The following is a 26852-nucleotide window of genomic DNA, read 5'->3' as shown; positions in this document are numbered from 1 at the left end:
GGGCGGGGCGGGGCGGTCCCGCCCCGGGGCGGGGCGTTGCCGTGGGAGCGGCAGAGTGACGTGCGAGGCGGAAGCGGCGCGGGCCGCCATGGGGGGCTCGGCCAGCCTGCTACCGCGGGAGACGCTGGGCGAGTACCAGGTGCGGGGGCACCGGGAATGGGGGGACGGGACGGGAACGGGGGGTGCCCCGGCCCCAGGGCTGACCTGCGCTCTCCCCGCAGGAGCTGACGTTCCTGAGCAAGCAGGAGATCCTGCTGTAAGTGCTACCGGGGGGCGCGGGCACACGGCCCTGACTGCTGGGGCGGGGGTGCTGGCCCCGGGCCCCCCATACCTCCGGGGCCAGCCCACTCCCCTCGGCCCCCATGAGGGGATTCGCCTCGGTCGTGGGGGCGCGGAAGGCCCGCCCCCGCCGCGGGGACTTCCCTTCCCCTCGACGCCAGGCAGGAGACCGGAGGAGGGGCCGCGACCGGAGCCTGGCCCTCGCCCACCGGCGGGGCTTCGGTGGGGGGGGAGGGGGGCGAAGGTCTGCGGGTGCTGCGGGGCCGGCCCGGCGGCGGCTCTCTCCCCCTCGGAAGTGCCAGCCGTCTGGGTGGGCAGGCAGCAGGGCTGGCTCCTTTCTCCTCGCTGCCGGTCCTCCGGGTCCTGGGAGCAGGTGGGGGGGAGACACTACCGTGGGGGGACCCCCCCGGGCCGGCTCTGCACACAGCTGGCAGGGAGCTGTGGGAAACAGGCCGTCCGCCTCGGTGCAGTGCTGGGCAGAGCTGCCTGCACTGCCCGTGCCCAGAGGGCTGCCTCCTGCGCCCCTCACGCCACAGAGCCTCTCTTGTTCTTGCCTCTTCAAGTGCCTACAAGAGGTTCAGTGAACTGCTGCCAAAGGAGGAGAGGGAGAATGCCTGCTCCGCACGGGTTCCCAAGAGCCAGATCCTGACGTTGCCAGAGCTGCGGGTAGGGTGCCTGGCAGACAGCGGGACTTGCTGCTGCTCCCTGGGTCCAGACGTGTTTGGGCAGGGCCATGTTTACCCGCCACAGTGCCGGTGCTCTGCCCTCAACGTGCTGCTCCAACAGTCACCTGGGGAAGCTGTTCACTTACCGCACGTCAGCTGTGCCAACAAACAGCTTCCTCATCCCCACCCCACCGTGGAGGAGCCCGGAGATCCCTGCTGCGTGGGGCTGCTGTCCTGGGGAGGCACAGGACCGGCATGGTTGTGCTGTGCACAACAGACCAGTGGCAGAGTGGGGTACCCACTCGTCTGCAGGGTTGGCACCAGCCTGTGGCCAGTCTCTACTGTAAGGGAGACAGCCTGGCACTGCCCAGCCCTGCCCTGAACCATTCCTGTGTTGGCAGGCAAACCCCTTCCAGCACCGGATCTGCCAGGTGTTCTCCACCTCAGATGACAGGGATGACAGCATGTCCTTTGAAGACTTCCTTGATATGCTGAGCGTCTTCAGCGACTCTGCCACCTCAGACATCAAATCCTACTATGCCTTCCGCATCTTTGGTAAGGCTGGGGGCGGATGCCATGTTCAGGGGTCCCTCCACCTCAAGGTGGGAGGCAGGGATGAATCCATGTTCAGGAGGGCTGGCAGTGCCCTTGGAGCACCTACAGGGATAGTAGCTTCTGGGAACTGCTGGTTTGGTGCAATAATGTGCACCGAGAAGTGTGGCATGGAGCCAGCTGTGTCCTGAGGTCACCCAGGCCCTCTCCTCTCTGAGCATGGGTGCTTATGGCTCTCTGGGGTCAGTGCAGCCCTGCCAAAACATAACTTTCCTCTCCCCACAGACTTTGATGATGATGGGACTCTGGACAGAAAAGACCTGGAGAAACTGGTGAACTGTCTGACGGGGCAAGGCGAGGAGTCCCGGCTGAGCAACACAGAGATGGAACAGCTCATCCGAAACGTGAGGACTGTCAGGCAGGGCACAGGCTGCTGCAGAGTCCTGGCCACACAGCTCACCACTCGCCTTTCCCTCCCCTCCAGATCCTGGAGGAGTCTGACATCGACAAGGATGGTACCATCAACCTTGCCGAGTTCCAGCACGTTGTCTCCCGCTCCCCAGACTTTGCCAGGTATGGTGGTCTCCAGCGGCGCAGCTTGTCCTGGGGGGCCTGTCTGGGGGGTTCGTCCGCCCTGATCGCTGTGCTGGCATTGGGGCAGAGCTCTCAGTGGCAGTAAGGCAAGGCTACCCTGTACAAGGTCTCCCGTAACAGCAGAGGGAACTGGATTTCCTGCTAGCTCTGCAGAGAGCCTCTCCTGCACAGGGCAACGCTGCATCCCTGTAGCACTGGGTGCTCGCAAACCGCTTGTGTGTGACCCAGTGAGAACGTGTGGAACCTGCCATATCTTTTGTAGCTCCTTCAAGATTGTCCTGTGATAGCCCTGCAGCTCTCCAGCAGGATGGCTCCTCCGGCTGTTGCAGCTCTTCATGGTCGCAGATGTTTCTTCTTTCAGTGAGCAGCACAGGCCCCCGCTCCTCACCAGCCTGGCAGTGCCATACAGTGCCTTATGCAGGACACCCTCCTGCTCCCCATTCATGCCCGACAGGCGAGATGGCAGATGTCTCTCCAGCCTGCAGCGGTGGGGCCCTGGGAAGCTGCCTTGCTTGCAGCCACTCTGCTCTCCCAGGATTGGATTTTAACTTCTTATGCAAACCAAGGGCAGCTTTGTGGGTGGGGGGAGGTACACAGAGGTGGTCCTGGCTGGGGGCCACACTGCACCAAGCACAGCTCCTCTCTGCCCTCAGTACCAATTCGTGCCTTCCACTAGTAGGCAGGGAGCTGCCTCCCCCCGCCAAGTCCCTGCCTGGCTCTCCTGTCTTCCCTGGGGGCCTCCCTGCTGCAACGTGGATACATTTCTCTAAGCAATAACCCAATGTGGATCCGTTTCTCTAAGCAATAACCCAAACGTAGATCCATTTATCTAAGCAATAACCCAAGTGGCACTGTAGATGTGCCATCCTGGCAGCAGAGCTGTCCTGCCACAGCTGCACAAGACGCCTTCCTCCCCTGACCAGCGCAGCACAGCCCTGCAGGCAGCCAGGCTTACCCCGCACTGCCTCGGCACTGACCATGCTTGGGGCCTGCTTTTTCCTCCTCTTTTCCTCTCTGCCCCCTCCTCTGGCTCAGGCTCAGCAGCTGCTCTGCCTCCCTTGGCCTCTTCTTCCCTCTGCTCCGGCAAGGATACAAATAAAGGGCTCTGGTTTCACCCTGTGCTCTGTGCTGCCTTTGTCTTGCCGTGGGGACGGCGGAGGGGGCTGCTCCGGCAGTGCTGTGGGACCCGTGCCATGAGGGGTGCTGGGGACACAGCCTCCTGCCAGGCCCCTCTGCCTGCACGCCAGCCACAGCTCCAGGGGACAGGTCCCATGTCCTGCTCCGTGACAGCCCTTTCCGTGGGCCGCCTCCCTCCTCCAAAACCGGGGATTGTTCTCAGCAGCACAAAGAGCTCAGCTCTCGAGCAAGAGCCACAAAGGGAAATCCAGGGCAGGCAAGCAGCTACCTTTGCTGCGGGCAGTGCCGGAGCCCTTTGTGTCTGTTCATCCATCAGGCTTTGGCCTGGCCCACTGCCAGCGACAGGCAACAGCCCTGTCTGCACTTTGCAGCGAGCCCCTGGCCAGCCCGACCACCCCAGCAGCGCTCCCACCATGCCAGCAAGCCTCCTTGCCAGAGCTGCTCTGCAAGACCATGTCCGGGCTGCAGCACCATGTGCCGGGTGGGGCCAGCATGGTGCCTGGGGTCTGGCTTGCCCTGCGGGAGCACCAGGGTGGAGCGGCTGATGGCTGTCTTGGGGTGCCGGCGCGGCTCTTTCTCACGTACCGGCTCCTTGCTCCCGGCAGTGCTGGCCCTTCCAGCTTGGTGCCCCACAGTGCTGATGGTATCTGCCCGCCACAGCCTGTGCCCCTGCAGCCCCGGGGGCCGTGTCTGCTGGCATAGCACCAGTCAACGCCTCCGGTGGCTTTTTTGATGTCCCAGAACAGGCTGGGCAGGAAGTTTGGTGCACTGGTCCAGCTGGGAGCGAAGTAGTGCTGGTCCCTGGGGGAAAGCCTGCCCTGACACGCCAGCTTGGTGTGGAGCTCACTGCTTCCCCCAGCCCCATGCTTGTGCTGCCGGCGCTTCCCAGGCACAAAGGTGCATGAGGACTCACGAGCAGTGCCATAGCATAGGTCCTGGTCCTGGCCATCAGCTGTCATGGAGTCAGGTCCTGCTGGCAAAGTGGCTGGGGTCTGCCTGCAGCTGTGCAGGATGGGGATGCGGAGCTGCCTGCAACCTGGGCTGGCAGTGGGATCCCACGTGTAGCACAACACCATGGTCCCAGGGAAGCAGCCTGCCACAGCCCCAGGCACTCACTTTTCTTCCTCCCAGTCACCTCTGCCTTCCTCCATGTCTTGTGGTGCTGGGATGGCATCACCCCATTGCTCTGCAGCCTCCCCACCTCCACCACTGTGGGGGCCACTCTGCTCTGCCCCCACCAGACTGCCCACCACAGCATGCACTTCCATGTACAGCCCCAAAACAGCCGAGTGCTGCCTGAGCTCGCTGCCGTGGATGCATGACATCCTGACAGCAGGGTCGCAGGGACTCTCTCGCACCAGCCCTGGGCAGCATCACTGCATGGGTACAGAGCCAGCACCCTGTGGGGCCCTGTGTGCCTCAGCCCAATGCTTGGCCAAGCACATGAGGACACCTCAGACTGCAGGAAATCTGACCGCAAGCACAACCCTCCTGCCCTGTCTGTCCCCACCTGGGCAAGGAGCAGCCAGCCATGGACAGGTTTTCCCCCCAACCACAGCGACAGCCGGACACAGTTCCTTTCCACATTGCCGCCAGGATGGTCCTGGCCACAGTCGGCCCCTGGAAGGTGCCCAGCCCTGCTGCAGCTGCACACACATCTAAAGGAGACACTTGGACTTTATATAAAAACCACAAACGTTTCTGCACACGCACATGGGGACATGGGGGCGAGTCGCTGCCCAGCCCGCTGCGGGGTGAGCACCGCTCCCCGTACCCTCCCCGGGACACGATTCACATTTTCGACGTATTAAAAACGAACCAAGCACAGACACACAGCACATGCCGCGGGGCTGCTGCACCAGCACCACCCGGTCGCGCTCGTGGCTCTGGGTCCCACAGTGGGACGTCACAGTGAGTCAGGGCGCGAGGGGGCTGCAGCTGCCCCCTCCTGCCCTCTGCATAGAGGGGGCTGTGGCCCCACAGAGCCATCAGAGCCGAGGGCCGCACCAGCAGCCTGAGCTGGGCACCGCGTCCATCCCCGCAGCGGGGACACCGGGCTGGGGGAAAAGTCCCGCACGTCCCTGGAAGGCATGCAGCACCCCTCACACCTGGAGCTGCCAGCACCGTCCTGAGGAGCGGGACCAGAGCAGCTGAGGTGACGCCTGGGGACCTCCTGGAGGAGCCGAGCCCCAGTGGGACAAGGTGGGGCCGGCCCCAGTGGCTGGGTGGGTGCCACAGCAGGGCATGGGCTCCAGGCATGCACACACAGACAAGACGGACCCCAGCTGTGGCGCTGCGGTCCGGCGAGGCTCAGCAGAGCAGAGGCGGTCGTGGGTGAGGGCTCGGCTCTTGTCCCCGTCACACCACCGAGTCCTGGATCTCGGAGCCCAGGCGCACCCGGGGTCTTTGGCAGGCGGGAGAAACCTCCACGAAGCTGTCCCGGACGTGGAGGGGCCTCTTCTCCGACTCGGAGAAGGCGCGTGGAGGGCCTGGGGGCTCGTGCACAGGGGTGCTGACGATATAGTTGTCCTGCAGAGCCTGGTAGCCCTTGTGCTCAGACGCCGCGTTGGGCAGGCTGCTTCCGTTCAGGGGCAGGCTCTCCACCGGCTTGCGGGGTGGCTTCTGGTGCCGGCCGGGGTCACTAGGCTCCAGCAAGGCTTTCATACCATCACGGTGCCGGTGCAGGAGGAAGAGGGCCAGCACAAGGACAGCGGCAGCAAAGAGCACGCACATCACCAGGAACTCAGTCCAGTAGGTCTTGCCGTCCAACCGGGCTGCGGCACTGCCCACCGCTGAGGTGCTCCGGGACGTGCTGACTGTCTCCAGGGCGTCCCGGCCAGCGGCCACCTTCCTGTTGGGGTCCGGCAGCCCACGGGCTGGCTCCTGCACACTCACACAGTAGCTGGCCATCAGCTTGCGGAAGCCCTCCTCCAGCGACCAGCACTCATAGGTACCTGCCCGCTCAGGGCTGCCCACCAGGATGAGGGCCCCATCGGGCAGCACCAGGTAGGAGGCGTTGACGGGTGCCCCGTCGTGCAGCCAGCGCCGCGAGGCCAGGTTGGAGAGCAGCCGGCACGGCAGCGGCCGTACCGCGTTGGGTGGCAGCTGGATCCGCTGGCATGAGGCGCCTGAGGCTGCAGGGAGACAAACCATGGGAACTCAGCGAGGCTGTGGGGACCCCAGCGGTAGGTGGGAGGGTGATGGAGGGTGCTGAGCAGGAGCCTGGGGCATGTGGCAGCCCCCGGGACACCCTGGGCTGGCATGGCAGCACCTGCAGGAGCTCACCTGGGGGCAGGAGGACGCGGGGCCGGGGCTGGGAGGTGTTGGCCAGCTGGCAGAGCCGCTCCGTGTCAGCGTCCTCGATGTCCTGCGCCCAGAGCCTGGGGACAGAGAGGGGTCAGGGCAGCGGGGTGCTGTAGGGCGCTGTGGTGGGCAGGTGGATGGAGAGGGGGTGCAGCACTTACTGGGGGTGCGCTGGGGGGTGCAGGCTGGTCTTGCGGCAGGCACCCCGGCTCCAGGCACAGAAGGGGTCCCGCGCCAGCACGCACTCGCCGCAGCTGCGGTACAGGCTGCAGTTGGCGAAGGGCACCTGAGCCACCGCCGTGTAGGTGGCTGCATAGACCAGGCCCTATGGGAGGGGGCACAGTGGGGTCAGCGGGCAGCCCCAGCCCCTGAGCCATGCAGCAGGGTTGGCCCCTGCACAGCCCTGCCCTCCCGGGCTCCCTGGCCCCCAGCCAACGAACAAGACCTGCCCAATGCAGACTGAGCCCACAGCATCCCCCCGCCTTGCCCCAGCCCCAGTGCGTCTGTGCCCAGCTCCTGCCTGGTCCTGGTCCAGCAGCAGCTGGAGAATGGGCTGGCCAGCGGGGAAGAGCCGGATCTCCTCGATGATGTGCACCCCGTGGTTCACACGCACAGCCTTGTGCAACCGTCCGTCATCTGCAAACACAAGGGCTGTGCTAAGTGGGGCCGGGGGTACACAGCACACCAGTACCCGCCCCATCGGCAGCCCGCAGCTGCACCCACCCGTGCCCAGGAAGAGGACGTCGTAGGTGCTGTGGAGGCCCTGTGCGCGGTGGACGCCAATCTGCTGGTATCGCAGGCGGCTCTGTAGCAGCAGCGGCTGGCTGCGCACAGGGCTGTCCATCAGGAAGTGGTCCTTGATGAAGTTCAGCACTCGATCTGGCATCTGAAGGGATGAGTTGATCTTCAGGTGCCGCGTGTGGCTGGTGATGCACTGGGGAAAGAGGAAGGAGCTTGGCCAGGGCACATGGCAGTGGGCGGGTGGGTGGCTGTGCTGTGGTAGCTGGCGGGACCGGGAGACTGTGAGGGGCTGCCCCACATCCTGCACTTGGGCAAGCACCAAGGAGGCACCTACCGTGCCTGGCCGGGGCTCCGGCACGGGGCCGGTGTCCGTGTACCACTGCTGTGTCTCGCGATTCACCTCCTTGTAGAGCCCGCCGAAGGCTCGCTGCACGCTGCGCATGGGGAAGGCGCACACGGCCGAGCTGCCCAGGCCACCCTTGTTCCTGGCAAGGGAGAGGCAAAGCCCATGGCAAGATCAGGCACCCCGGCTCCGCCGAGTCCCCCGCACCACCCCAGGAACCTGAGCATGGCCAGAGCTGACCCGCACCTCCATGACCACCCCATGGCACCACAGAGTGCTCTCCTGGGTCCCCCACCTGCCACTCACCACTGTGAGGTGAAGACTCCATAGAATAGCGTCTCCCTCCAGCGCAGCTCCCCTGGCGTGAGCACAAAGACGTCCTGCAGCACGTTGAAGGGGAAGCCGTCCTCGGGGTGCGAGCAGAGCAGCTGTGCCTTCAGGAAGGTCGTCCATCGCCGCTGCAGCACGCGCTCCCCTCCCTGGTCCCCCTGCATGACACAGTGGGTCAGGGCACGATGCTATGGCCACCCAGCAGTGGGGAGCCCCATGGGGCTGAGCGAGCAGAGCAGGGCTCTGTCCATCCATGCAGCAGTGCCAAGGCCCCAGTGGAGCAGCCCCAGAGTTGGGGAGGCACAAGCCAAGCAGTGTCTGAGGTGCCCAGGGAAACACGACCTGAGAGGAGGACAGGGCTTGTGTCCCCTCTGCCAAGGGGTAGAGGAGATGGGGAAGGGTTGCTGCCACCAATGGGGCTGGCAGGAGCAGCAGGCTCGAGCCACAGCCCTGGGGTGGGTGCTTGAGAGCCGTAACTGCCCCAGAGGGGTCTCCCACAGGTGCTGGGGTGTCCAGGAACCTGGGGATGTAGACGTGCAGGGTGGGCCCACATCCCCCCCACCCCAGCGGTGAATGACATCCTGGGCACAACCCCCCCCCACCCCACCCCCACCCCTGTGCCCACCTTGCACACACGTGCGATGCGGGAGACGATGGTGTTCTCAAAGTAGTCGAACTCCTTGCCCGTCTCGCTGAAGAAGAAGTAGACCTTGTCGTCATCGCCTTCAGGGTTGCCGGCAGGCAGGCTCTCCCGCAGGTAGGCTGAGCCCACGAAGACCGGGTCTGGGGACACAGGCACCCTCAGCATCGCCCTGCTGCCGGGATTGGCCCCCCCATCCCCACGCCTCCCCCATTGCGGGGAATGGGGACCCTGACCCGCCATGCCAGCCACAGCTCTCACCCTGCAGCCAGTTGAGGGAGTTCTCTGTCTTGAGGGCAATGCGGCTCTCCTGGCTGCGGTAGATGGTCGGCTCATTGCCCTGGAAGTTGCTGACAGTCCCGGCGTAGAGCTCGCCGTCTGCCAAAGAGACACTCCTGCTGGGACCCAGCACACGCCACCCGGCACAGCTCTGCTCCCCCGCTGGGGTCCATGCTGGCCTGGCCCCAGTTCAGCCCGGCTGCAGAGAGGGCGAGGGTCCCAGGGCGGCGTGCCTTACCGACCATGACGGCCGTGGACCGGTACTCGGGGTCAAAGGGGCAACGTCCCTTCCCATCCTCCAGCAGCACCTTCCCCGACATGTCCCGCTCCAGGCTGAAGCGCTGCACATTCTGCAACAGGACCGAGCTGTGAGCCGGCAGCACTGCCAGCACCCATCCCAGCACCCAGGACCCCCACTCCAGGGCCCCGATGGCGGAGGAGGAGCCGCATCCCCAGAGGGACCCCTGGACCCTGTCCCCGCTCCCCATGCTCACGATGTAGGCACAGGCCGGGCTGAAGGCGCAGGTCCCACAGGTATAGAGGTGGGTGCTGTTCAGCTGCAGCAGCATCTTGATGTAGTTGTGACAGTCTCTCTGCAGGGGCGAGAGGACCTGGCTCAGCCCTCCTGTCCGCGCCCACCCCAGCACGGGGCACTGCCCGCTCCTGCTGCAGCCCCCAGACGGCCACCAGCAGCAGGGCTCACCTGGGGGTCCTTGCCCTTGAACACACACTGCCTCTTCTTCTCATCATCAGCACTCCATGGCAGCTGCAGAGAAGGGACAGTCACTGGGAGCCCCCCATCACCGGCTGGTCCCCACACACCACCCGCCTTGGGCTGGCAGAGCTTGCCCCCAGCATCAATGTCCTCCCCACCTCAATCACACTGGTGAGGCAGCCACTGACTGGGGCCAAGCACCCTGCTGCCTGGGACGGCTGGGACAGCTGCCTCCACACTGTCGTGAGCGGCTCCCGAATGTGTGGCAGCTTACACAGAGTCCAGACACTGCTGGGGAGGGAACCCCCTGCACCAGAGCTGGCTCAGTGCCCCCTTCCCTCCCTGAGGGCAGACCAGCCCCAGGGGCTCTGTGGTCCTGCATGGGGCTCGGCCCCCATCCGCGGGCTCACCCTGCGAGCTGGTGCCCCAGGCTGGAAATGGCTGGTGTTGACAGCGATGAGCAGCTCACGCGCCCCCAAGTAGAGGGTGCCACCATCCGGGCTCAGTAGCAGGGCCGTGTAGTTGGACACGCCAGGCACCTCGAACCGCTGCACGACCCGCTCAGCCGAGTCTGGGGAGGCAGAGCGACAGGCATCAGCCTCGCGCAGCCCATGCAGGTCAGCACCCGACCCCCTGGGGCCCCTGCGCCACAGCTCGCTCCTGGCCCCTCTGCTCAGCACCACTGCCCCAGCCTCGCACCTCGGCCACGCTGCCCACACGGAGCTGCCAGGGCTGGATCCGGCTCTCCCTACGTGGTCACACACACACAGCACTGCACCGCAGTGAACTGTGCACAGCCGCGATAGTGCCCAAGGGCAGCACCCCTGCTGCTGTGAGCATGAGCCACTGCCGGGACGCCAATGCCTTGTCCCGGCCCCGTCACAGCAGCCCTGCCTGGCACTGGGCACCACAGCCAGGTCTGCGCTCGCCTGGCCGCGCACAGCCCCCTGGGGCTCAGCCCTGCGGCGTGGGTGGCCCAGCCCAGCCCCGTGGGGACCCCGAGCTTGGGGCAGGGAGAGATGGGTGCCGGGACCAGCTGCCCGCCCTGGCTCATGGGGCGGCCCGAGCGGCTGCCCGTGCTGGACGCCAGGGCAGAGGCTGCAGGCTGAGTCACAGACACAGAGCACCCGCGCACCCGTCCTGCGTGGGTGGCCCGGCCCCGGAAGCCCTTCCTCTCCCGCAGCCACTCTGAATCAGATGGCCCGGCTGTGTCAGCGGGACACGTCGGGTTGACTCACACTGCCAACTCCCTCATCCCTGACACCCTGCGCCCCAGGGATGCCCCGACCTTCCCCGACCCCATGCCCGCTCCCAGATCCCTGCCAGGATGGCCCCAGGGCTCCTGTGAGCCCCTGCTCGGTGCAAGCCACCGTGAGGGCTCAAGGTGCTGTGGTGCCGGACCCTGCTCCTCTTCCCCTCCCCGGTTGCGCCATGAGCCCCAGCTACCACTGGACGGGGCAGGCAGCATCTCCCCCGTCCCCAGGGGCTCAGCTGGCCCCTGGCCCAGCACCCGCCCCGCTCTCCTGCAGCAGCACAGAGGGAGGGATGCCGACACCCCAGGGCATCCTCCTGCCAGGGGTCCTGCGTCCCAGCACCAGGGTCATGACACCCACAGGGGGCAGAGCCCAGTGCAGGCAGCAGAGGGGCAGCGGGAGCCCCTGCACCCCACAGAGCTGTCCTAGCCCAGCGAGCTGCAGGAGCTGGTGCTGGCTGCCACGGGACCTGTTAGGACAAGACCTGCTTCTTCCAGACAAACCTGCTGGAGGCACATCCAGCGCTTCCAGGGGAGCAGCTCGCCAGCTCCTCCCTCCCACCAACCGCAAGCCCCATGCGGCCACGCTCCCCAGGAGCCACCACTGGGTGCACGCTGCTGTCAGCAGAGCAGCCAGCCCATGCCCCCTGCCCGGCTCCCTGTGGCAACACTGGGTGTCCAGGTAGGGACCCCTGGTTACTGCCTGCAAGCTGCAGCCCCTGCAGCCAAAGCAGCCTCAGCAAGTGGGCAGAGCTCGGCCAGAACCGGTCTGTGCAGGCAGGGCCGGGCAGTGCGGCTTGATGCGGTGTGGCACAGCATGGCATGACGCCGAGCTGGGCTGTCCTACTGGCTCCTGGGCCTCCCATCCAGCTCGGCGGGTCCCAGATTTGCTGGTGCCACCACAACCATGGCCGGCAGTCACGGGAGCACGTGGCGGGGCCACGTCCACACCGACGAACCGCAGTGTGCTGAGCCAGGGAGTGCTCCCAGCTGCCTGCGCCTCTCTGCCAGAGCTGGCCCGGCCCAAACCACTGCACCCTCCCTGGCTGCCCAGCCAGCAGCCAGCACAGGACGGGCTCCGCTGGCCGGCAGCAGCTGGATTTAGCCATCTTCTCCTGGCAGAGCAGCTAGCCCAGACACATGTGGGCGGCCCCCACCATGCTACAGCCACAGCGCCAGACGACGGAGCTGGGCCCAGCAGCTGTTGGTGCCGAGCTCAAGCTGCTTGTGGAGTGTGTCCGGCTGCTCACCCACGCCATACCAGTTTCTGGGGGGGCTCTCTGCAGGGCAAGAGGGGTCTGCAGGCCAGACCCATTTGCGAGGGGCTCTGCTTGGCTGAGCAGCCTCTTGGCTGTCCTTCCCCAGGCCCTGCTCCAGTGCAGCCCTGAACCCTGCTGAGTCCATGCTGCTGATGGGGGCTGCAGTGGGTCCTGGAGCAGCCTGGGGCCAGGCACAGCAGAACAAGGGGCTGTGCAGAGCCCCAGGGATGCAGCTGAGAAGGGAGAGCGCCCGCAGGTACCTGGCTGCCCAAATGAGGATGAAACCGCACAGCAGAGCAGGCAGGCAGAGCCTCTGTGGCCAGCTCAGCCCATCCCACATTTGCACAGGACATGGCTGCCACCACTGTCCTGCATGTGGGGACACGAGCACCCCCGGGTGTCCCAGACCCGCTCCCACCCTCGCTGTGGGTCCTGATGCAGGGAAGCATGCCTTTTTGCTGCCCGCCTGCCATGTGTGCAGCCCAGGGGCTCTGCCCTCGCTCCTGCTGCGCCCCACTGCCCAGTGGGCCCCGCTGCCCCGCGTCCCCCCACGTCCCCGGGGAGCATGGCTGCCCCAACACCAGCCCCACGGCGGGACACGAGCCCCGGCTTGCCGGGCTGGCTGGGAAGGTGTTGTGCAGCCTCAGCACCGCTGGCTGTCACAAGGCGTTTCCACGCGGGGCCGCCCCGTCCTGCGGCGTGGGGAGCCCGGGGACGGGGTGGGGGGGGGAGCGGGTGTGTGGGGGACCGGGCGGGATGCTCAGCCAGCCTGGGGCGGGGGGAGACCCGCGGGAGTCCCCGGAGCCCCGCGGGGCAGACACTCACCGTGGGCCGGCGGACACTCACCATAGGGCAGGCTGACCCGCGGGACGGGCTCCTGCGCCGCCGAGAGCAGCACCGCCGCCAGCACCGAGTGCGCCAGGACCGGCAGCGCCGGCCGCGCCGCCATCCCGGGCCGGGCCGGGCCGGGCCAGGCAGAGCCAGGCCGGGGCCTCCGCCGCCTCCCGCGAAGCCACCCGGGCGCTGCAGACCTGCGGGGAGAGAGGGGCTCAGCTCGGCTCGGCCCGGCCCGGCCCCGGCACCGCCCCCGGCCCCGGGGCTGCCCGCCCGTTCGGGCACCGGGGCGGGACGGGGCGGGGCGACAACGCGCGGAGCCCAGCCCAGCCGTACCGAGCCAGGCTGTACCGAGCCGTGCCGGTGCCCCGGGCGGGGCGGGCAGCTCGGAAGAGGGGGCGGCCGGTTCCCCGCGGGGACCGCCCCAGCCCCGCCCCGCCCCGGCGGGACCCGCTCCCGGGGCACCGCGGTCCCGTGGGGCACCCGGTGCTGCGAGCTTCCCCGCAGTGCCCTGCCCGGGGCAGGGGCTGTGCCCTGCTCCCGCCCGCCCGCCCAGTCCCAACCAGCGGCAGCCGGTCACCGTCCGGAGGGGACGGCGCTTTGTCCCACGCACTAACAGCAGCCGTGGGTCTCCCCTGCACCCACACTTCCCTCCCTGCAGCAGGGAGAACCGGCTGGCCTGGGATCCCGGGGACGTCTGTCCCGGGAAAGGCTGGCCTGGGGATGTCTGTCCCGGGGATGTCTGTCCCAGAGATGTCTGTCCTGGGGACATCTCGGCCCCCAAGGCTGCCGCCAGGGCCCGTGGCCGTGTGGGGAGCGCTGCTGCTCCCACAGCCCCTCAGCTTAAGCTTTGCTCCATCTCCTCTCTCTGCAGAGGCTCTCCCCGGCCATCTGGCCACCCTGCGTGCAGTAGGCTCTGGTCTCTGCTGGGGGCTGTGGCCTCTGCCCCGGCACAGCCCAGCGCTCCCTGCCCTCCCTCAGGGAACAATGGGCTCCCACAGGGCACAGCACCGCCAGGCAGCAGGATGCCTGTGCCAGCCCACCCCACGGGGCAAAGCTCGCCGGTACCGGTGTCCACGCAGGGCAGCACCCAGGCACATGGGACACCTCCCTGCCAGCCCCAGTGCCCTGTCCCCGGGGCCTCCGGGACGGGCATGGTCCCGGTGGGGCCACAGCATGGGCTGGGTGGCGCGGGCGTGCCATCGAGCAGGCAATGCTGGGCCCAACCCTCTGCCTGGGCCCATGGTGGGCACTGCACCCCAGCCAGGGAGTGGGGGGAGTTCTCAGCCCCCCACCAGCAGCACATGCAGACCCCAGAGAACTGCCTGCTCGTCCAGTGGTTGCCGTGGCAACGCGTTATTAATGACAGCTGCTTATTTTGCCATGGCAACGGGGGGAAAAGGGTCTCTCCTCGCAGCAGTCAGCTCTCCTGGGGCCGGGGCTGCCCCACCACTGCCCTCCCCATGTGGGGCAGAGCTTCACACCGTCCTGCTTGGCCCCGGGGCCATCGCCATCCCACTGGTGGGGCCCTCTGCGAGCCCCCTGCCTGGGAGAAGCGCTCCCCATGCTCCCGAGACGGCTGCACCCACGCTCCCATGTTCTGCCCACTTGGCACTGCGAGATGGTGCCTGCTCCTCGAGCTGTACCTGGTGCCCAGGGGCTGGGACTGCCGGCGGTGTCCCTGCCTCCCTCCTTGGCTCAGCTCCCTTCTTGCTCCCGCTGTGGTTGCTGGTGGCCGACGTCCCTTCCTGGGCTGTGGACAGCCCTGCCAGCTCCACCCCACCTCCTTATCAACACCCTTTGCCCGGGAAGTGCCACAGACAGGACAGGGCTCTGCCTCATGGAGCCCGGCACGTCACCCTGCCTGGGGTGGGAGCAGACACTCACCCCTGCAGCCACGTTCCGCCCTCCCGACGGCACCCCGGGGGTCTCTGGGGGACTCTGGGCACCCGGCTATTGCCTGTGCGTGGCCGTGGCAGCGCCGTGCCAACACCCCGGTGTGATGGCATGCAGGGAAGGGAACCCCCCACAGGGAGGCCAGCTGCTCTCAGGGCGGGCAGGGAGGGTGGGCAGGGAGGGCAGGCTGCCCTGGCCCAGGCTGGGCAGCGAGCAGGCAGCGGAGTGAGGCCAGAGTCTGTGCCTTTAAAGGCGGGCCGCGAGGCACTCCCCACCGCTGCTGGCAGCCAGGCCTGTTTACGACAAACTCCCATTTATCTCCTCCGCCTGCCCACGCAGTTTGCCAGCGCGGGGCAGCGCCAGGGGCACCCTGCAGCACCCTGCCCTGCTCGCACACCCGCGCAGGCGCAGCGCCCAGCCGGGCCAGCACGTGCGTGCCCTGTGCGGCTCTGCAGGTACCTGCATGCACAAGTGTGGTGGCTGTGCCGCCGTCCCAGCCTGCCCTCCGCCTGCAATAGCGGTTGGAGATGGGGAAACTGCTTGGGGTGCCGGGGGCCCAAGCAGCACCAAAACCTGTGGCCTGGGGTCACCAGGCAGGCGGGGTGGTGGTTTCTGCACCAAATTCCCACGCCAGCACCCGCCACCCTGTTCCCGCGGGCGGCGGGTGCCTGGGAAGACGGCTGCAGAGCTGGGTGCCGCTGCCTGCGAGGAGCAGGGCTGGGGCTGCGTGCGCCCCACTGCTGCTGCTGCTGCCTGTGTGCTCACGCCTTCCTTCTGCAGCCTGCCCCAGCACAGGCAGCAGCACAGGCACGTCCCCCGCTCAGAGACCTGCACCCGGCTCGCACACAGCCTACGCACCCGGGCTCTTCCTCCCGACCCACATCTCCTGGGGCTCGCACGCACGCCCCCGGGTTGGCTTTCTCCTGGAGGTTGTCAGACAACACCAGGCGGTCCCCCCGAGTCCGTCCCCCACCAAACACCAGCAGCCTCCTCTGGGCCGCGCACACGCGCAGAGCGTGAGCGCGCTTGCACGCACACCTGCAGCCGCGCAGGCTCCCGGGCCGTGCTGATTCACGCACAGATGCTCCCAGACCCAGCTGCTCAGCGCCAGCAGCTCGGAGAACGCTGCGCGTCCCGCTGGAGCTGGGCTGCCTCTCACGGCACAGCCACGGTCGGCGCATCAGGGAGGAGTATGGCGCAGGCACGCCGGCTCTGCTTCACTGCACCCCGGCAGCCAGCGGCCCCAGGAGAGAGGCCTTGCTCAGTACGAGGGAAAGGGGCAGGGGCTGGGGCAGCCTCCAGTCCGTGGCACAGGAGGGCAAAGCCTGGTGCTGGTCCCAGTGCAGGGCCTGCGGGGCATGGCCAGCCAGGCAGGTCAACGCAGGGCTCCCCACAGGGCCCAGGGGCCCTGGGGTATGCTCCCTGTCCCATGGGCACTGGCTGTGCCACCCTGCCCAAGCCAAGGGCCTCCCATGGGGCCACAGCCCTGCTCTCTGCCCCCCTCACAGCCACATGAAGCCTGGCTGCCCCCATGCTCCCTCAGCCAGCTCTGACCCCACTGCCAGCATCTCCTGGCCGGGGTGCTGGTGCCTGTCCGATGGTGACACACAGCCAGCCCCATGCTGCCCCACAGCATCCCCTTCACCCTGGGCAGGGCATGGTGCGGGGGGCCCTGGACCCAGCCCACCATGCAAAACGCACCCATCCCATTGCTCCTATCACTCCCCACGTTCCTTTGCGATGTCGGACTCAGCTCTGAGGACTATGGAGTATCCTCAAGGCCCAACCTCTCCCCTCAGTGCCAATGCCTGCCTGCACCGGCACACACACTGCCTGCACGCGCACACTGCCTGCCCAGGAGGCCTCAGGACACACAGGGTGCTGCCCTGGGCCCCCACTGCTTGTCAGGCATGCCTGGCACAAGACAAGACAGACAGCAAGCACCGCTTGGAGGGCAGGGACGTGGTGGGCTCTGAGTGCAGGCACTTCTGCACCGCAGGGTGTAGGAACTGGGGGGTCCTGGCTTGGGGATGTGTGACCCCTTCCCAGCCATCCCTGGCCCCACAGAGCCCAAATCAGTGTCAATCTCCTTGGCCCTGCTCACCCTCAGCACAGTGGCACTCTCGCTGTGGTGCTGCCTGGGGGAGGAGGGGGTGCCAGTCACCAAAAGCAGCCACAGGACCAGCTGGAGCAGACACTGGGGACCAGTGGGGAGACCCCGCAGCCCATGTGGCCCCAACTCTCCCTGCGCCCCCTAGCCAAAGGGCTACTTTGGCACCTAACAGCATTGCCAGGCACAGCAGCCACACGCCTGGGACACGGAGCACGTATGGAGCCTGCGAGTGCCCAGGGCACATCCACACAGGCGGGACACACTACACACACGCGTGGCCCATAACTGACACTGAGTGTGCACACACGCCTTCTTACGAGCAGCCCATAACACACGTCCAGAGCACTGCATGTGCACTTCCGTATTCTCAGCCAAGCACTGTGCGTAACACATGTAAACACACGCAGGGAGGCTTACGGGTTGTACACACCCAGGATGACAAACACACACCTGGAAACACCCCCATGGGGAACAGCCCCACACAGCGGGCCAGGCTGCCGTCCGCGCACCCACCCCGAATGCGCCTGCACCCTGCACGCGCACACACATGCACAAGCACACGGGCACACACACTCACACACACACGCACCCCCAGGCCCTCCGCCACCCTCTCTGGGAGCCCCGTGCACGTGCACACACAGACCCTTGCACGGGCCCTGTGCACGCACACACACTGCACACCCCAGCACACCCCGGCGCACCCCTGCACACCCGCTGCACACGAACGCTCGCAGGCACCGTGATCACACACACACCCCCCCACACCCCCCCCGCACGCAGCCGCCCGCGCACACCCCCTTGCACACACACACACACACACACACACACACACACACACACACACACACCCCGTCCTTCCCCGTACCCGGTGCGCCCCCCGCCCGCCTGCCCGCCCGCCCGCTGCTCACCGGCTCGGCGGCGGGTGCGGCGGGAGCCGCCGGCAGCGGGGGCGGCTCCCGGGGTCCCCGCCCGCGGCGGGGCGCGGGGCGGCTCCGGGCGGCTCCGGCTGCTCCGCCCGCCGCTCGCAACAAAGGGCCGCCCCGCCCGGCCGCCCCCGCCGCCTCTCCGACTCCCGCTTCGCCACCGGCACGGGCACGGCTCCGGCTGTCCCGCCCGCCGGCCCCGCCCGCAGGAGGTCGGGGGCAGGAGCCCCCCGCCCCCCCACCGGGGGGGGCGGTTGCTTGTTGCTCGGGGGGGTTGGGGCGGTCAGTCTCAGTTCTGGGGTGCGGGAGCTGGGGGGGGGCCCTGGCTCAGCGCCGGGGGAGGGGGAGTCCCGGCGAGGGGCCGGCGGGGGTGATGCCGGCCCCGGGCTGGTGCTGGCCCAACCACGGGAGGATGCTGGTCTCCCCAGGCAAGGCTGGCCACCTGCCCCCCTGCCCCCCGCAGTGCAGCGAGGGGCCCAGCAGTGCCGGGGAGCTGGCAGGGAGCATGGCTTTGGGGGGCAGCAGCATTTGCCGTGCCGGGGGGCCCTTCCCGGGTGGGAGCCTGCAGGGAGGGGGGGTCTTGTGGGGCAGGGGGGCGGCAGCCCCGGCAGCAGAGCTGTCCTTGCTGCGCAGCGGCTGCGGGGACACCCAGTGCATGTGCACGTGGCTCCAGGCATCGCCGTGAGGTCCTCGTGGTGACACCTGGCTCCAGGCATTTTGGGGTAGCTCATGGTTTGGCATCTCGTGGTGACGCTCAGCTCCCTGTGGTTTGGGGTAGCCCATGGCTCCAGGTGTCCCCACAGTGACACGCTTGAAGCTCGAGGCTGCTGGCCAGGCATCAGTGGTGCGCATAGCTGCCAGGGTCTGCAGAGAGCCTGGGTGGGCACATGGCTCTCCTGGGGTGCCGGAGGAGCTGGGCAGCAGGAACTGATGGCGCTGGGAGGGGCTGGCCAGTGCTCCGGCCCAGGGTGGTCAGGGTGGGAGGCAGCCATGCAGAGGGGTGAGCAGGGCAAGGGGCTGTGCTGTGGGGGTGTGACAGGGCTGAGCTGGGCAGGATGCACAGCTGTGCTCCAGCGTGTGGGTCCAACAGGCGGAGCCCCCCCAGCCCCAGAGCAGAGCTGCCAGCACAGCTGTGGCAGCAGTGCCAGCCCTCCCCCAGAGCCAGTGTCATGGGCACTGACCTGCTGGCCAGCACTGGGCCAAGCAGGGGCCCCAGGGCCAGCCAGCTGTGGCCCTGCACCCCCATTCCCAAAGTGTCCTTCCAGCCTGGCTGTGCAGCATGCAGTTTCCATCCCTTCTCCCGTGGCCGAGCGCTGCCATCTGCCTGCCTGGGCCACCGAGACCCTTGGCAGCCTGGCTGCTCCACCTGACATCGCGCCATGTCCCCGGAGTAGCTGTGCCACCTCGCCTCGTGCAGCACAGGCAGCACTTGGCCATGCCATTGACACGTGCAGAGGCTCTGCTGCAGGCAGCTGCCTGCTCTGTGCACTCCTGGGCCTGGGGAGGCGTGGGGAGGGTGTGCTGTGCAGGGTCGCTGGTAGGAGGCTGTGCCCTGCCCCACAGTCCGTGTCATCCCTGGCCCACGCTGCTGCCTGGCAGCCCTGGGGGATGCAGACTGCTGCTGAACTGGGAGCTGCAGCCCCTGCCACCCAGCCTGCAGCCCAGCAGCTCAGAGCAGTGCCAGTGAGGGAGGCCCACATTTGGGGACAGCACTGCTTCCACAAGGAAACAGAGTGCATTGCCCCGCAGGGCACACGGCCTCCACTCAGCCTCCCCGTTGCCCCCCTCCCGTGAGCAGACATGGGGCTGCCTACAAGTGTGGACAGACCACCCCCTCTCCAGGTCCTTGCTTATTCTCTGGCTCTTGGTGCCCCCAACCTGCTGGGGCCAGAGCCCTCGCAGGACACATCACTCCCTGGAGGCCCAGACCCTCTGCAGCAAGCCCTGCCAGCCCCCAGGGACCCTCCCAGGGCCAGGCGCGCTTGGGGGAAGCTGGTTTGGCAGCAGCCTGGGGCGTGTGGATTGGGCTCCGGCCAGGGATGGACTTCTTTGTTTGAAGGCAGCCCTTCCCTGGGACGGTGCCACATGGCTGCTCTCATCAGCGCCGGTGGAGCCCATGCTCCGTGGGGGGATGGCCGCCTCGCTGGCGTGACCTCGTCCCTGCAAGAGCCGTGGTCACTGGGTGGCTCTGACCGCGGGGCCAGGAAGAGGGCAGCCAGGGGGGCCAGTGCTGCGGCTGGGCGCAGCTGGGTGGCCCCCCCGGGCCCTGTGCTGGGGGGGCAACAACTGCCCACTGCCCTGCTGTGGGGCAGCCCCAGCAGCACTGGCCATGTGGCTGCAGGGCTGCTGGCAGGACAGGGTGCCACAGCGAGGGCAGAGGGCAGTGGGAGCGGGAGTGCCCAAGACCCTAGCATTGCCCTGGGGCAGTTGGTGCCGGCCCCCTGCCGGCTGGCAGCCCCACAGACTTCTGCTCTGGTTAATGTTAAAGCCAGGCAGACGTCAGTGCGCCTGGCCCTGCCTCCCCCCCAGCCCCTCTGCCTGGGGCCGGCAGCTCCAGCAGGACTGTTTTTCCTCCCAGAGCAGGATCTGCCCGTCCCCTGTGGCTAAAAAAAGCCATCGGCTTGGCCCGTGCAGAGGGACAGCAAACCCCCTGGGCTGAGCAGCCTCCTGGCCATCCCAGCACACCTCCTGGCTCCGGTGGATGTTCTCGGGGAGCCCCTGGGGTGCATCACACCCCTCCTCACCATGCTGGGGTCAGGCGAGGCGAAGGTGCCCCGGAAAATGGCGGCAGCTGCCCTTCCCCGCAGCCGCCTGTCCCGCTGGGTCCAGCTGCCCTGAGTCACGCGCTGGCAGTGTGTAGGATCGCTCACTTCTATGTAGGGAAAGCCTGAGCTGGCTCCAAGCCCTGGGCTCGGCGGGCAGCGTGTCCCCGACCCTGACATGCCCAGGTGGGCCATGTCCCTTTGCTAGGAACAGGGACCACAGCAAACCCACCTGCTCCTCGCACCCCACACCAAGTAGAACCGGTGTGTGTGTGTGTGTGGGATGCACACAGTGGTGGGGGGAACAGCTCGACCGCCCGCCCTTGCCACCTCATCCCAAGGACCCCAGTGAAAGCCGATCCCCGGGCTCGCCGGTCACCTTGTGCTTTGGCACCGCTTGTACCCAGCAAGTGGCATCTCACCCACCCGGGGGGGGGGCACCCTCCCTCCATGTACACCCCCCCCCCGCGAAGGGCATCATCCCCCGTGGGTGTTTTGCAGATGGGGTGAGCTGCCTGATTGGGGGGGGTATGTGAAGCAGTGGCCCGGGTCCCCCCGCTCCCGTGGGACCCCGCGCGGGCCCCGAAGGGGCCCGCGCGGGGCCCCACGGGGGGGGGGCGGGCACGCACCGCCCCGGGGCGGAGCGAACCGCGTCCCCGCTCCACCGCCCCCGTCGCGTCCGCCCCGTCGCACCCCGCCATGGCCGCCCGCTACCTCCGCGCCGCCCCGGCGCTGAGCCGCTTGGCCCGCTGCCCCCTCCCTGCCGCCTCCGTGGGGCAGCGCCGACACTGTGAGTGGGGGGTGACCTTGGGGGGCGGGGGGGTCAAGCCCTCGTGTCCTTGGGGACGGAGAGGGCGGCTGCTCCTGCCCCGAGTGGGGTTTGCACCAGTCCCGGCCCACGGAGGGTTTTGCACGCTGGGCCAGCTCGGATTTATTTTTTTTTTTTTCTGGGGGGGTGGTTTGCAACTGAATCTGTACCCCCTGCTTACAGCCGGTTCTGGGATGGGGCTGGGTTTGCTACTGGTCACAGACCCACACGGGGTTTTACACCCGGGTCTGGTCTGGGAGGGTTTGCTCTCGCTCCTGGTTCCACGTGGAGTTTTGCACCCCAGCTTGTACCCGCTTTGACCCTGGAGGAGTTTGTTCCTGGTCCCGGTCACATGCGGGGTTTTGCCACCCAATCTGCAGCCAGGTTTGGCCCCCAGAAGGGATCGTTTCTGGTCCCGGTCCCACGTGGAGTTCTGCGGCCCGGCTTGGCCCCCAGAAGGGTTTGCTCCTGGTCCCGGTCCCAGTCCTACGTAGAGTTTTGCAGCCCAGCTGCACCCAGGTCCCTCCTCAGAGGGGTTTGCCTCTGGTCCCAGTCCCAGTCCCGGCCCCACATAGGGTTTCATAGCCCAACCCGCAGCCAGGCTTGGCACCCAGAGGGGTTTACTCCCAGTCCAGGTCCCACACAGGGATTTGCACCCCAGCTTGCACCCAGGTCCTGCCCTGAGAGGCTGTGCACCTGGTCCCAGTCCTGCTACCATGTGGGGTTTTATACCCTGACCTGCACCCAAGCTTGGCTCCAGGCAGGGTTGGTACCATGAACTGGCCCAGACCCCAGTAGGGTTTGTGCCTTGACCTGCACCCAAGCGGGGTTTGCACCCTGACTTGCACCCGGCCCAGAGCAGGGGTGGCACTGGAACCCTGCTGGATGCGGGACGACTCCTGGCCCCACGCCACAGTGCAGAGCTGTGGGGCTGGGGCCGGCGGGGCCGGGCATGCGCCCCTAACGCCCTGCCACCGCTCCCTAGATGCCGACAAGCGGATCAAGGTGGCCAACCCGGTGGTGGAGATGGACGGAGATGAGATGACGCGGATCATCTGGGCTTTCATCAAGGAGAAGGTAACGGGGTTCTGTCTGGGGTGTTGCACAAGTGGAGCTGGCGGGTGCTGTACAGGGGAACAGGTGGCTGTTGTAGAGGGGACAGGCAGTCCCTGCGCACTGCCCTCCCTGTCCGTCAGTCCTCTGTCTGTCAGTCCATCTGCAGGAAGCAGGTGGTGAGATCAGCGCAGCTTCCGGCGGGACCTGTAAGTGAGGAGGTCCCGGGGAGGGGGGACCATCACGGACAGGGGGGACTGTCCCAGGCAGGCAGCTGTGGCTGGGCTGGGGTGGGGGCCGGGGCTGGCTGTGCCACCATGCATGGTGCTGTTCCCTGGGCACCCCGCACTGTCCCCCCCCGCCGACGCTCTCCCGGCACCCCCAGCTCATCCTGCCCAACGTGGACGTCCAGCTGAAGTATTTTGACCTGGGCCTGCCGCACCGGGATAAGACAGATGACCAGGTCACCATTGACTCGGCGCTGGCCACCCAGAAGTACAGCGTGGCCGTGAAGTGTGCCACCATCACGCCGGATGAAGCCAGGGTGGAAGGTGGGTAGGGGCCGAGGGGCCGAGCTCCTGCTGCAGTGGGGGTGGTGCCGGCAGCACCGTGGGGTGCTGAGCCCCCTGTGTGTGCCTGGCCCCTCTGGGTCAGCAGTGCCTCCCCCCCACCAGCTCAGATTTCTCGTGGGTTGGGGGCTGCACTGCTGCCTGGGCTGGGGGCCCTGGTCTTAGTGCTGTGGTGTCCCCCCCGATAGGGGATGCTGCGGGGCCCCTGAGGGTATGGGGCTGGGGACAGACCAGCCTTTGCCCAGTGCCAGTCACGAGCCTGTGCCAGCTGTCCCTCTCCTTTGCTGGCCCAGCAGCGGGGCTCTGGCAGCAGCCCACGGCATGGAGGAGCAGGGGGGCGCTGGCAGGGGCTGGGTGCTGGGCTGGGTTGACTGCTGGGGCTGTGCCTAGTGGGGGGGTCCCTCGGGAGCCTTACCTCTGCGCACCCCAGAGTTCAAGCTGAAGAAGATGTGGAAGAGCCCCAATGGCACCATCCGAAACATCCTGGGGGGGACAGTCTTCCGAGAGCCCATCATCTGCAAGAATATCCCCCGCCTGGTGCCCGGCTGGACCAAGCCCATCACCATTGGCAGGCATGCCCATGGCGACCAGGTGAGCCCCATGCAGCGGCTGCCTGTGGCACGGGGATGTCTGGCAGCTCCTGCCGGACCCTGCATGATGCTCTGTCATTCCCCTTGCAGTACAAAGCCACTGACTTTGTTGTGGGCAAGTCCGGGACGTTCAAGATGGTCTTCACGCCGAAGGACGGCAGCGGGGCCAAGGAGTGGGAGGTGTACAACTTCCCTGGCGGTGGCGTGGGCATGGGCATGTACAACACAGACGAGGTAACGGGGTGGGATGGGAGCAGCTGGTGGGGTCCCTGTGAAGCGGCATGCCCTGCCATCCAGGTGGACCTGGGCCAGGCTGGTGGGACGGGGGTCCCACGGGGGTCCATGCACTTCCCTTGCAGTCCATCTCGGGCTTCGCTCACAGCTGCTTCCAGTACGCCATCCAGAAGAAGTGGCCTCTCTACATGAGCACCAAGAACACCATCCTCAAGGCTTATGACGGGCGCTTCAAAGACATCTTCCAGGAGATCTTTGATAAGTACGGACCTGGAGGAGCTCAGGCTGCTGAGGGGCGAGAGCTGCCCCGAGGGGGCTGACTGCCCCGAGGAGGGGGCTGTTGCCCAGGGCTTGGCTGTGGGACCCAGCCTGGGGTGGGCACAGCCAGGCGTGGCTGATGCCTGCCCTGGGCTCCTAGGCATTATAAGACGGAGTTTGACAAGCTGAAGATCTGGTACGAGCACCGGCTCATCGATGACATGGTTGCCCAGGTGCTGAAGTCCTCTGGCGGCTTTGTCTGGGCGTGCAAGAACTACGATGGGGACGTCCAGTCAGACATCCTGGCCCAAGGTGAAGCAGTGGGAGGAGGTGGTGTAGGACAGGTTGGGGTGGTGTGGGGTGGCATGGGGTGGGCTGTGTGTGTGGTTGCCCTTCTGGAGCCACCCTGACCCCCGTCCTGCCGCAGGCTTTGGCTCACTGGGGCTGATGACCTCTGTCCTGGTGTGTCCTGATGGGAAGACCATCGAGGCTGAGGCAGCCCATGGCACTGTCACCCGCCACTACCGGGAGCACCAGAAGGTGGGTGCGCTCTGCCTGCAGCGAGCTGCCTGCACTGGCTTGCCTGTGGCATGCTGCCCATGCCAGGCTGCTGAGCATGCTCTCCGCGCAGGGGCGACCCACCAGCACGAACCCCATCGCCAGCATCTTTGCCTGGACGCGTGGCCTGGAGCACCGGGGCAAGCTGGACAGTAACCCGGACCTGATCAAGTGAGCAGGGTGGTGTGGGGGCATCCCGGGGTGGGGGACGCTGCCAGCAGCTACCCTGGTGCCAACCATCCTGGTCCCAGCCATGGTGGGGTCCGCAGCAGAGGGGTGCTGGTTTCACTGGAGCTGTGTGTCACGCTGCCATCCCCAGGTTTGCTCAGACGCTGGAGAAGGTCTGTGTCGAAACCGTGGAGAGCGGGACGATGACGAAGGACCTCGCCGGCTGCATCCACGGTCTCGCCAAGTACGTGTGGCTCATGGGGCGGTGTGGGGCAGCCGCCTGCCACGAAGGCAGGCTGGCCATGCGGGGCAGCCGCTGGCCTCCAGACGGTCCCTGGGGACTCAGGGCATCTATTTACAGCCTGCGGGGTCGGGCCATGCCTGCGGCCAGGCAGGGGCCACGTCCTACACCCAGGGCTGTGCTGCCCACCCCGGCTCTGCCCCTCCCAGCCGGGCTGTCTGCTGTCTGCAGTGGGGGGTGGGCAGGGACTCCCCTGGCCGCGGGACCCCTCCAGCCCCTCTCTGTGTCCCCACAGTGTGAAGCTCAACGAGCACTTTGTGAACACCACCGACTTCCTGGACGCCATCAAGAACAACCTGGACAAGGCCCTGGGCAAGCAGTAGGGGGGCAGGGGGGGCCGCCCAGCCCCGCAGTCACCCGGGTGGACAGGGACCCAGCGCCGCTTCCAGCTCACCGACACAGCTCAGGAACAGTTGAATAATTTTTATAAGCATTTTTCTTATGAGTGTTTTTAAAGCCTTTCTAGCAGGGATGTGTAGGACCGGGAAGGGGGCCCATCCCGCACTGATTCATGTACCCTCCTGCCTCGCGGTGCCAGCAGCCATTAAACACCTCACCGGCCCATGGCATGTGGTGGTGGCATGGCTCTCGTGGCGCGAGCATGGGGGGATGTCGGCCGCAGGAGGCAGCCAACAGCTAAAGAATGTGCATTTATTAGAATTATTGCTAAACCATTCTTCAAACCGAGGAGATAAAAAAATAACTAAAACACAGTAGGGCTTTGCACAAGGGGTGGCTGAATGCTCTGCGTACGCGATGGGGGGGATGCCAGGGAGCCACGCAGCTGCCAGCATGAGACCCCCCCACCTCATCCTGCGGGGCAAAGCCTGGTGCTGCAGCTGCCCAGGGCTGCCTCCTGGCAGCAAGGAGGACCCCCTCAGCTCAGCCTCACCAGCCTGTCCTCACCCAGCACGGGGTGGGGGACCACACGCACATTGCAGCTATTTGGTAATGGGACTGGGGGGGGGGGGCCACCGGCTGGGAGCACAGAGGGGGCTGTGGGGAGGGGGCGGCACTGCCGCACTGCAGGAGGGCAGCTGGGATGCCCAACGCTGTCTCCATCCTGCCCTGAGGGTGGAGGAAGTTGGGGGGGGGCAGGGGGAGGTGATGTCAAGGCTGGGGAGCAGCCTGCCTTACTGGGGGCTGGAGGGCTGAGTGGTGCCACCCCCCAGAGCCAGGCTGGGGCTTTTGGGGATGGGGCAGATGCTGGCCTGCCCTGGGGAGTGTGGTGGGATCTGCGCCTGCGGGGAGGTCAGCTTAGGGGTCCTGGAACCTGTGCTAATGCCCCAGCTGGACCCCAGGTCCTGGGCCTGCTGTAGTCTCCCAGGAGGTACCAGTGCTTGCCAGGACCCTGCCCAGCCCTGGGCATGCTTGGGGAGCAATGCTGCTGGTTCTGCTTGGCCCCCTGCCCCACAGCAGGGAGGGTGGACAGCCAGAACAGTGGTCCCAGACCCAGTACTGCCCCCACTCCTTTCTCCCTCCACCACAGCACCTGGGAGCAGAGGACACACCCCCACAATCCCAAGGGCTGTGCAAGCAGCCCAAGCAAAAGCCTTTTCCTGAGCCCCACAGCAGCTCAGGGGGGTGAGGAGTGGGTGCTGGCAGTGCAAAGGGCAGCTGTGGTTTGTTAGCACAGCCCTCAGCATCTCCCCCCCCCCCCCCCCCCGCCAAGCACCACTGCAGCCCCTGCTGCTCC

The 26852-nt window shown here is 66.9% G+C and overlaps 3 protein-coding genes across 5 annotated transcripts; 2 read left to right on the top strand and 1 right to left on the bottom strand.

Moving 5' to 3' along the window:
* Positions 1-14: 14 nt before the first annotated feature.
* Positions 15-3204, top strand: CIB1 (calcium and integrin binding 1). Of its 2 annotated transcripts, XR_007507534.1 has the most exons (8): positions 15-139; positions 222-256; positions 843-945; positions 1346-1499; positions 1782-1900; positions 1981-2069; positions 2353-2873; positions 2937-3204. XR_007507534.1 is itself a non-coding variant. In XM_049812792.1 (7 exons), exons 1-7 carry the CDS (start codon positions 89-91, stop codon positions 2372-2374), a joined length of 573 nt encoding a protein of 190 aa, XP_049668749.1. In that variant the 5' UTR covers positions 15-88; the 3' UTR covers positions 2375-3204. The 2 variants fall into 2 exon arrangements, 1 of the variants encoding a protein (XP_049668749.1); XM_049812792.1 differs by having other exon boundaries at positions 2353-3204.
* Positions 3205-4886: 1682 nt separating this feature from the next.
* SEMA4B (semaphorin 4B) lies at positions 4887-17916 on the bottom strand. Of its 2 annotated transcripts, none has more exons than XM_049812850.1 (15): positions 17841-17916; positions 12936-13120; positions 9989-10149; positions 9567-9629; positions 9358-9456; positions 9102-9213; positions 8846-8962; positions 8570-8727; positions 7921-8102; positions 7606-7756; positions 7254-7464; positions 7051-7166; positions 6692-6855; positions 6513-6607; positions 4887-6361 (listed from the first exon to the last, which is right to left on the bottom strand). In XM_049812850.1, exons 2-15 carry the CDS (start codon positions 13036-13038, stop codon positions 5586-5588), a joined length of 2508 nt encoding a protein of 835 aa, XP_049668807.1. In that variant the 5' UTR covers positions 13039-13120; positions 17841-17916; the 3' UTR covers positions 4887-5585. The 2 variants fall into 2 exon arrangements, with proteins under 2 accessions (XP_049668807.1, XP_049668808.1); XM_049812851.1 differs by lacking the exon at positions 17841-17916 and adding an exon at positions 14570-14668.
* A 3371-nt stretch (positions 17917-21287) lies between these two features.
* Positions 21288-25869, top strand: IDH2 (isocitrate dehydrogenase (NADP(+)) 2). The gene is made up of 11 exons (XM_049812245.1): positions 21288-21407; positions 22411-22502; positions 22864-23029; positions 23478-23638; positions 23728-23871; positions 23997-24133; positions 24290-24441; positions 24557-24669; positions 24761-24858; positions 25007-25099; positions 25392-25869. The coding sequence occupies exons 1-11, from the start codon at positions 21317-21319 to the stop codon at positions 25477-25479; spliced, it is 1335 nt and encodes a 444-aa protein (XP_049668202.1). The 5' UTR covers positions 21288-21316; the 3' UTR covers positions 25480-25869.
* Positions 25870-26852: the final 983 nt, after the last annotated feature.

The sequence above is a fragment of the Accipiter gentilis genome, chromosome 10 (genome assembly GCF_929443795.1).
Source record: "Accipiter gentilis chromosome 10, bAccGen1.1, whole genome shotgun sequence".
NCBI lineage: Eukaryota > Metazoa > Chordata > Aves > Accipitriformes > Accipitridae > Astur > Astur gentilis.
Note: the sequence above shows the minus strand (reverse complement) of the source record. Positions and strands in the feature narration are given on the sequence as shown.

What these genes read in the sequence shown, in the direction of transcription:
- CIB1 (XM_049812792.1), top strand. Translation starts at nt 89, where the DNA reads ATGGGGGGCTCGGCCAGCCTGCTACCGCGGGAGACGCTGGGCGAGTAC. An exon ending in AGCAAGCAGGAGATCCTGCT is followed by an intron (nt 257 to 842) that starts GTAAGTGCTACC and finishes TGCCTCTTCAAG; the next exon opens with TGCCTACAAGAGGTTCAGTG. An exon ending in TGACGTTGCCAGAGCTGCGG is followed by an intron (nt 946 to 1,345) that starts GTAGGGTGCCTG and finishes CTGTGTTGGCAG; the next exon opens with GCAAACCCCTTCCAGCACCG.
- SEMA4B (XM_049812850.1), bottom strand. Translation starts at nt 13,038, where the DNA reads ATGGCGGCGCGGCCGGCGCTGCCGGTCCTGGCGCACTCGGTGCTGGCG. An exon ending in GCCCGGCCTGTGCCTACATC is followed by an intron (nt 9,214 to 9,357) that starts GTGAGCATGGGG and finishes GTCCTGTTGCAG; the next exon opens with AATGTGCAGCGCTTCAGCCT. An exon ending in CGGAGCCCCGGCCAGGCACG is followed by an intron (nt 7,465 to 7,605) that starts GTAGGTGCCTCC and finishes CTCTTTCCCCAG; the next exon opens with TGCATCACCAGCCACACGCG.
- IDH2 (XM_049812245.1), top strand. Translation starts at nt 21,317, where the DNA reads ATGGCCGCCCGCTACCTCCGCGCCGCCCCGGCGCTGAGCCGCTTGGCC. An exon ending in CGTGGGGCAGCGCCGACACT is followed by an intron (nt 21,408 to 22,410) that starts GTGAGTGGGGGG and finishes ACCGCTCCCTAG; the next exon opens with ATGCCGACAAGCGGATCAAG. An exon ending in GTCAGACATCCTGGCCCAAG is followed by an intron (nt 24,442 to 24,556) that starts GTGAAGCAGTGG and finishes GTCCTGCCGCAG; the next exon opens with GCTTTGGCTCACTGGGGCTG.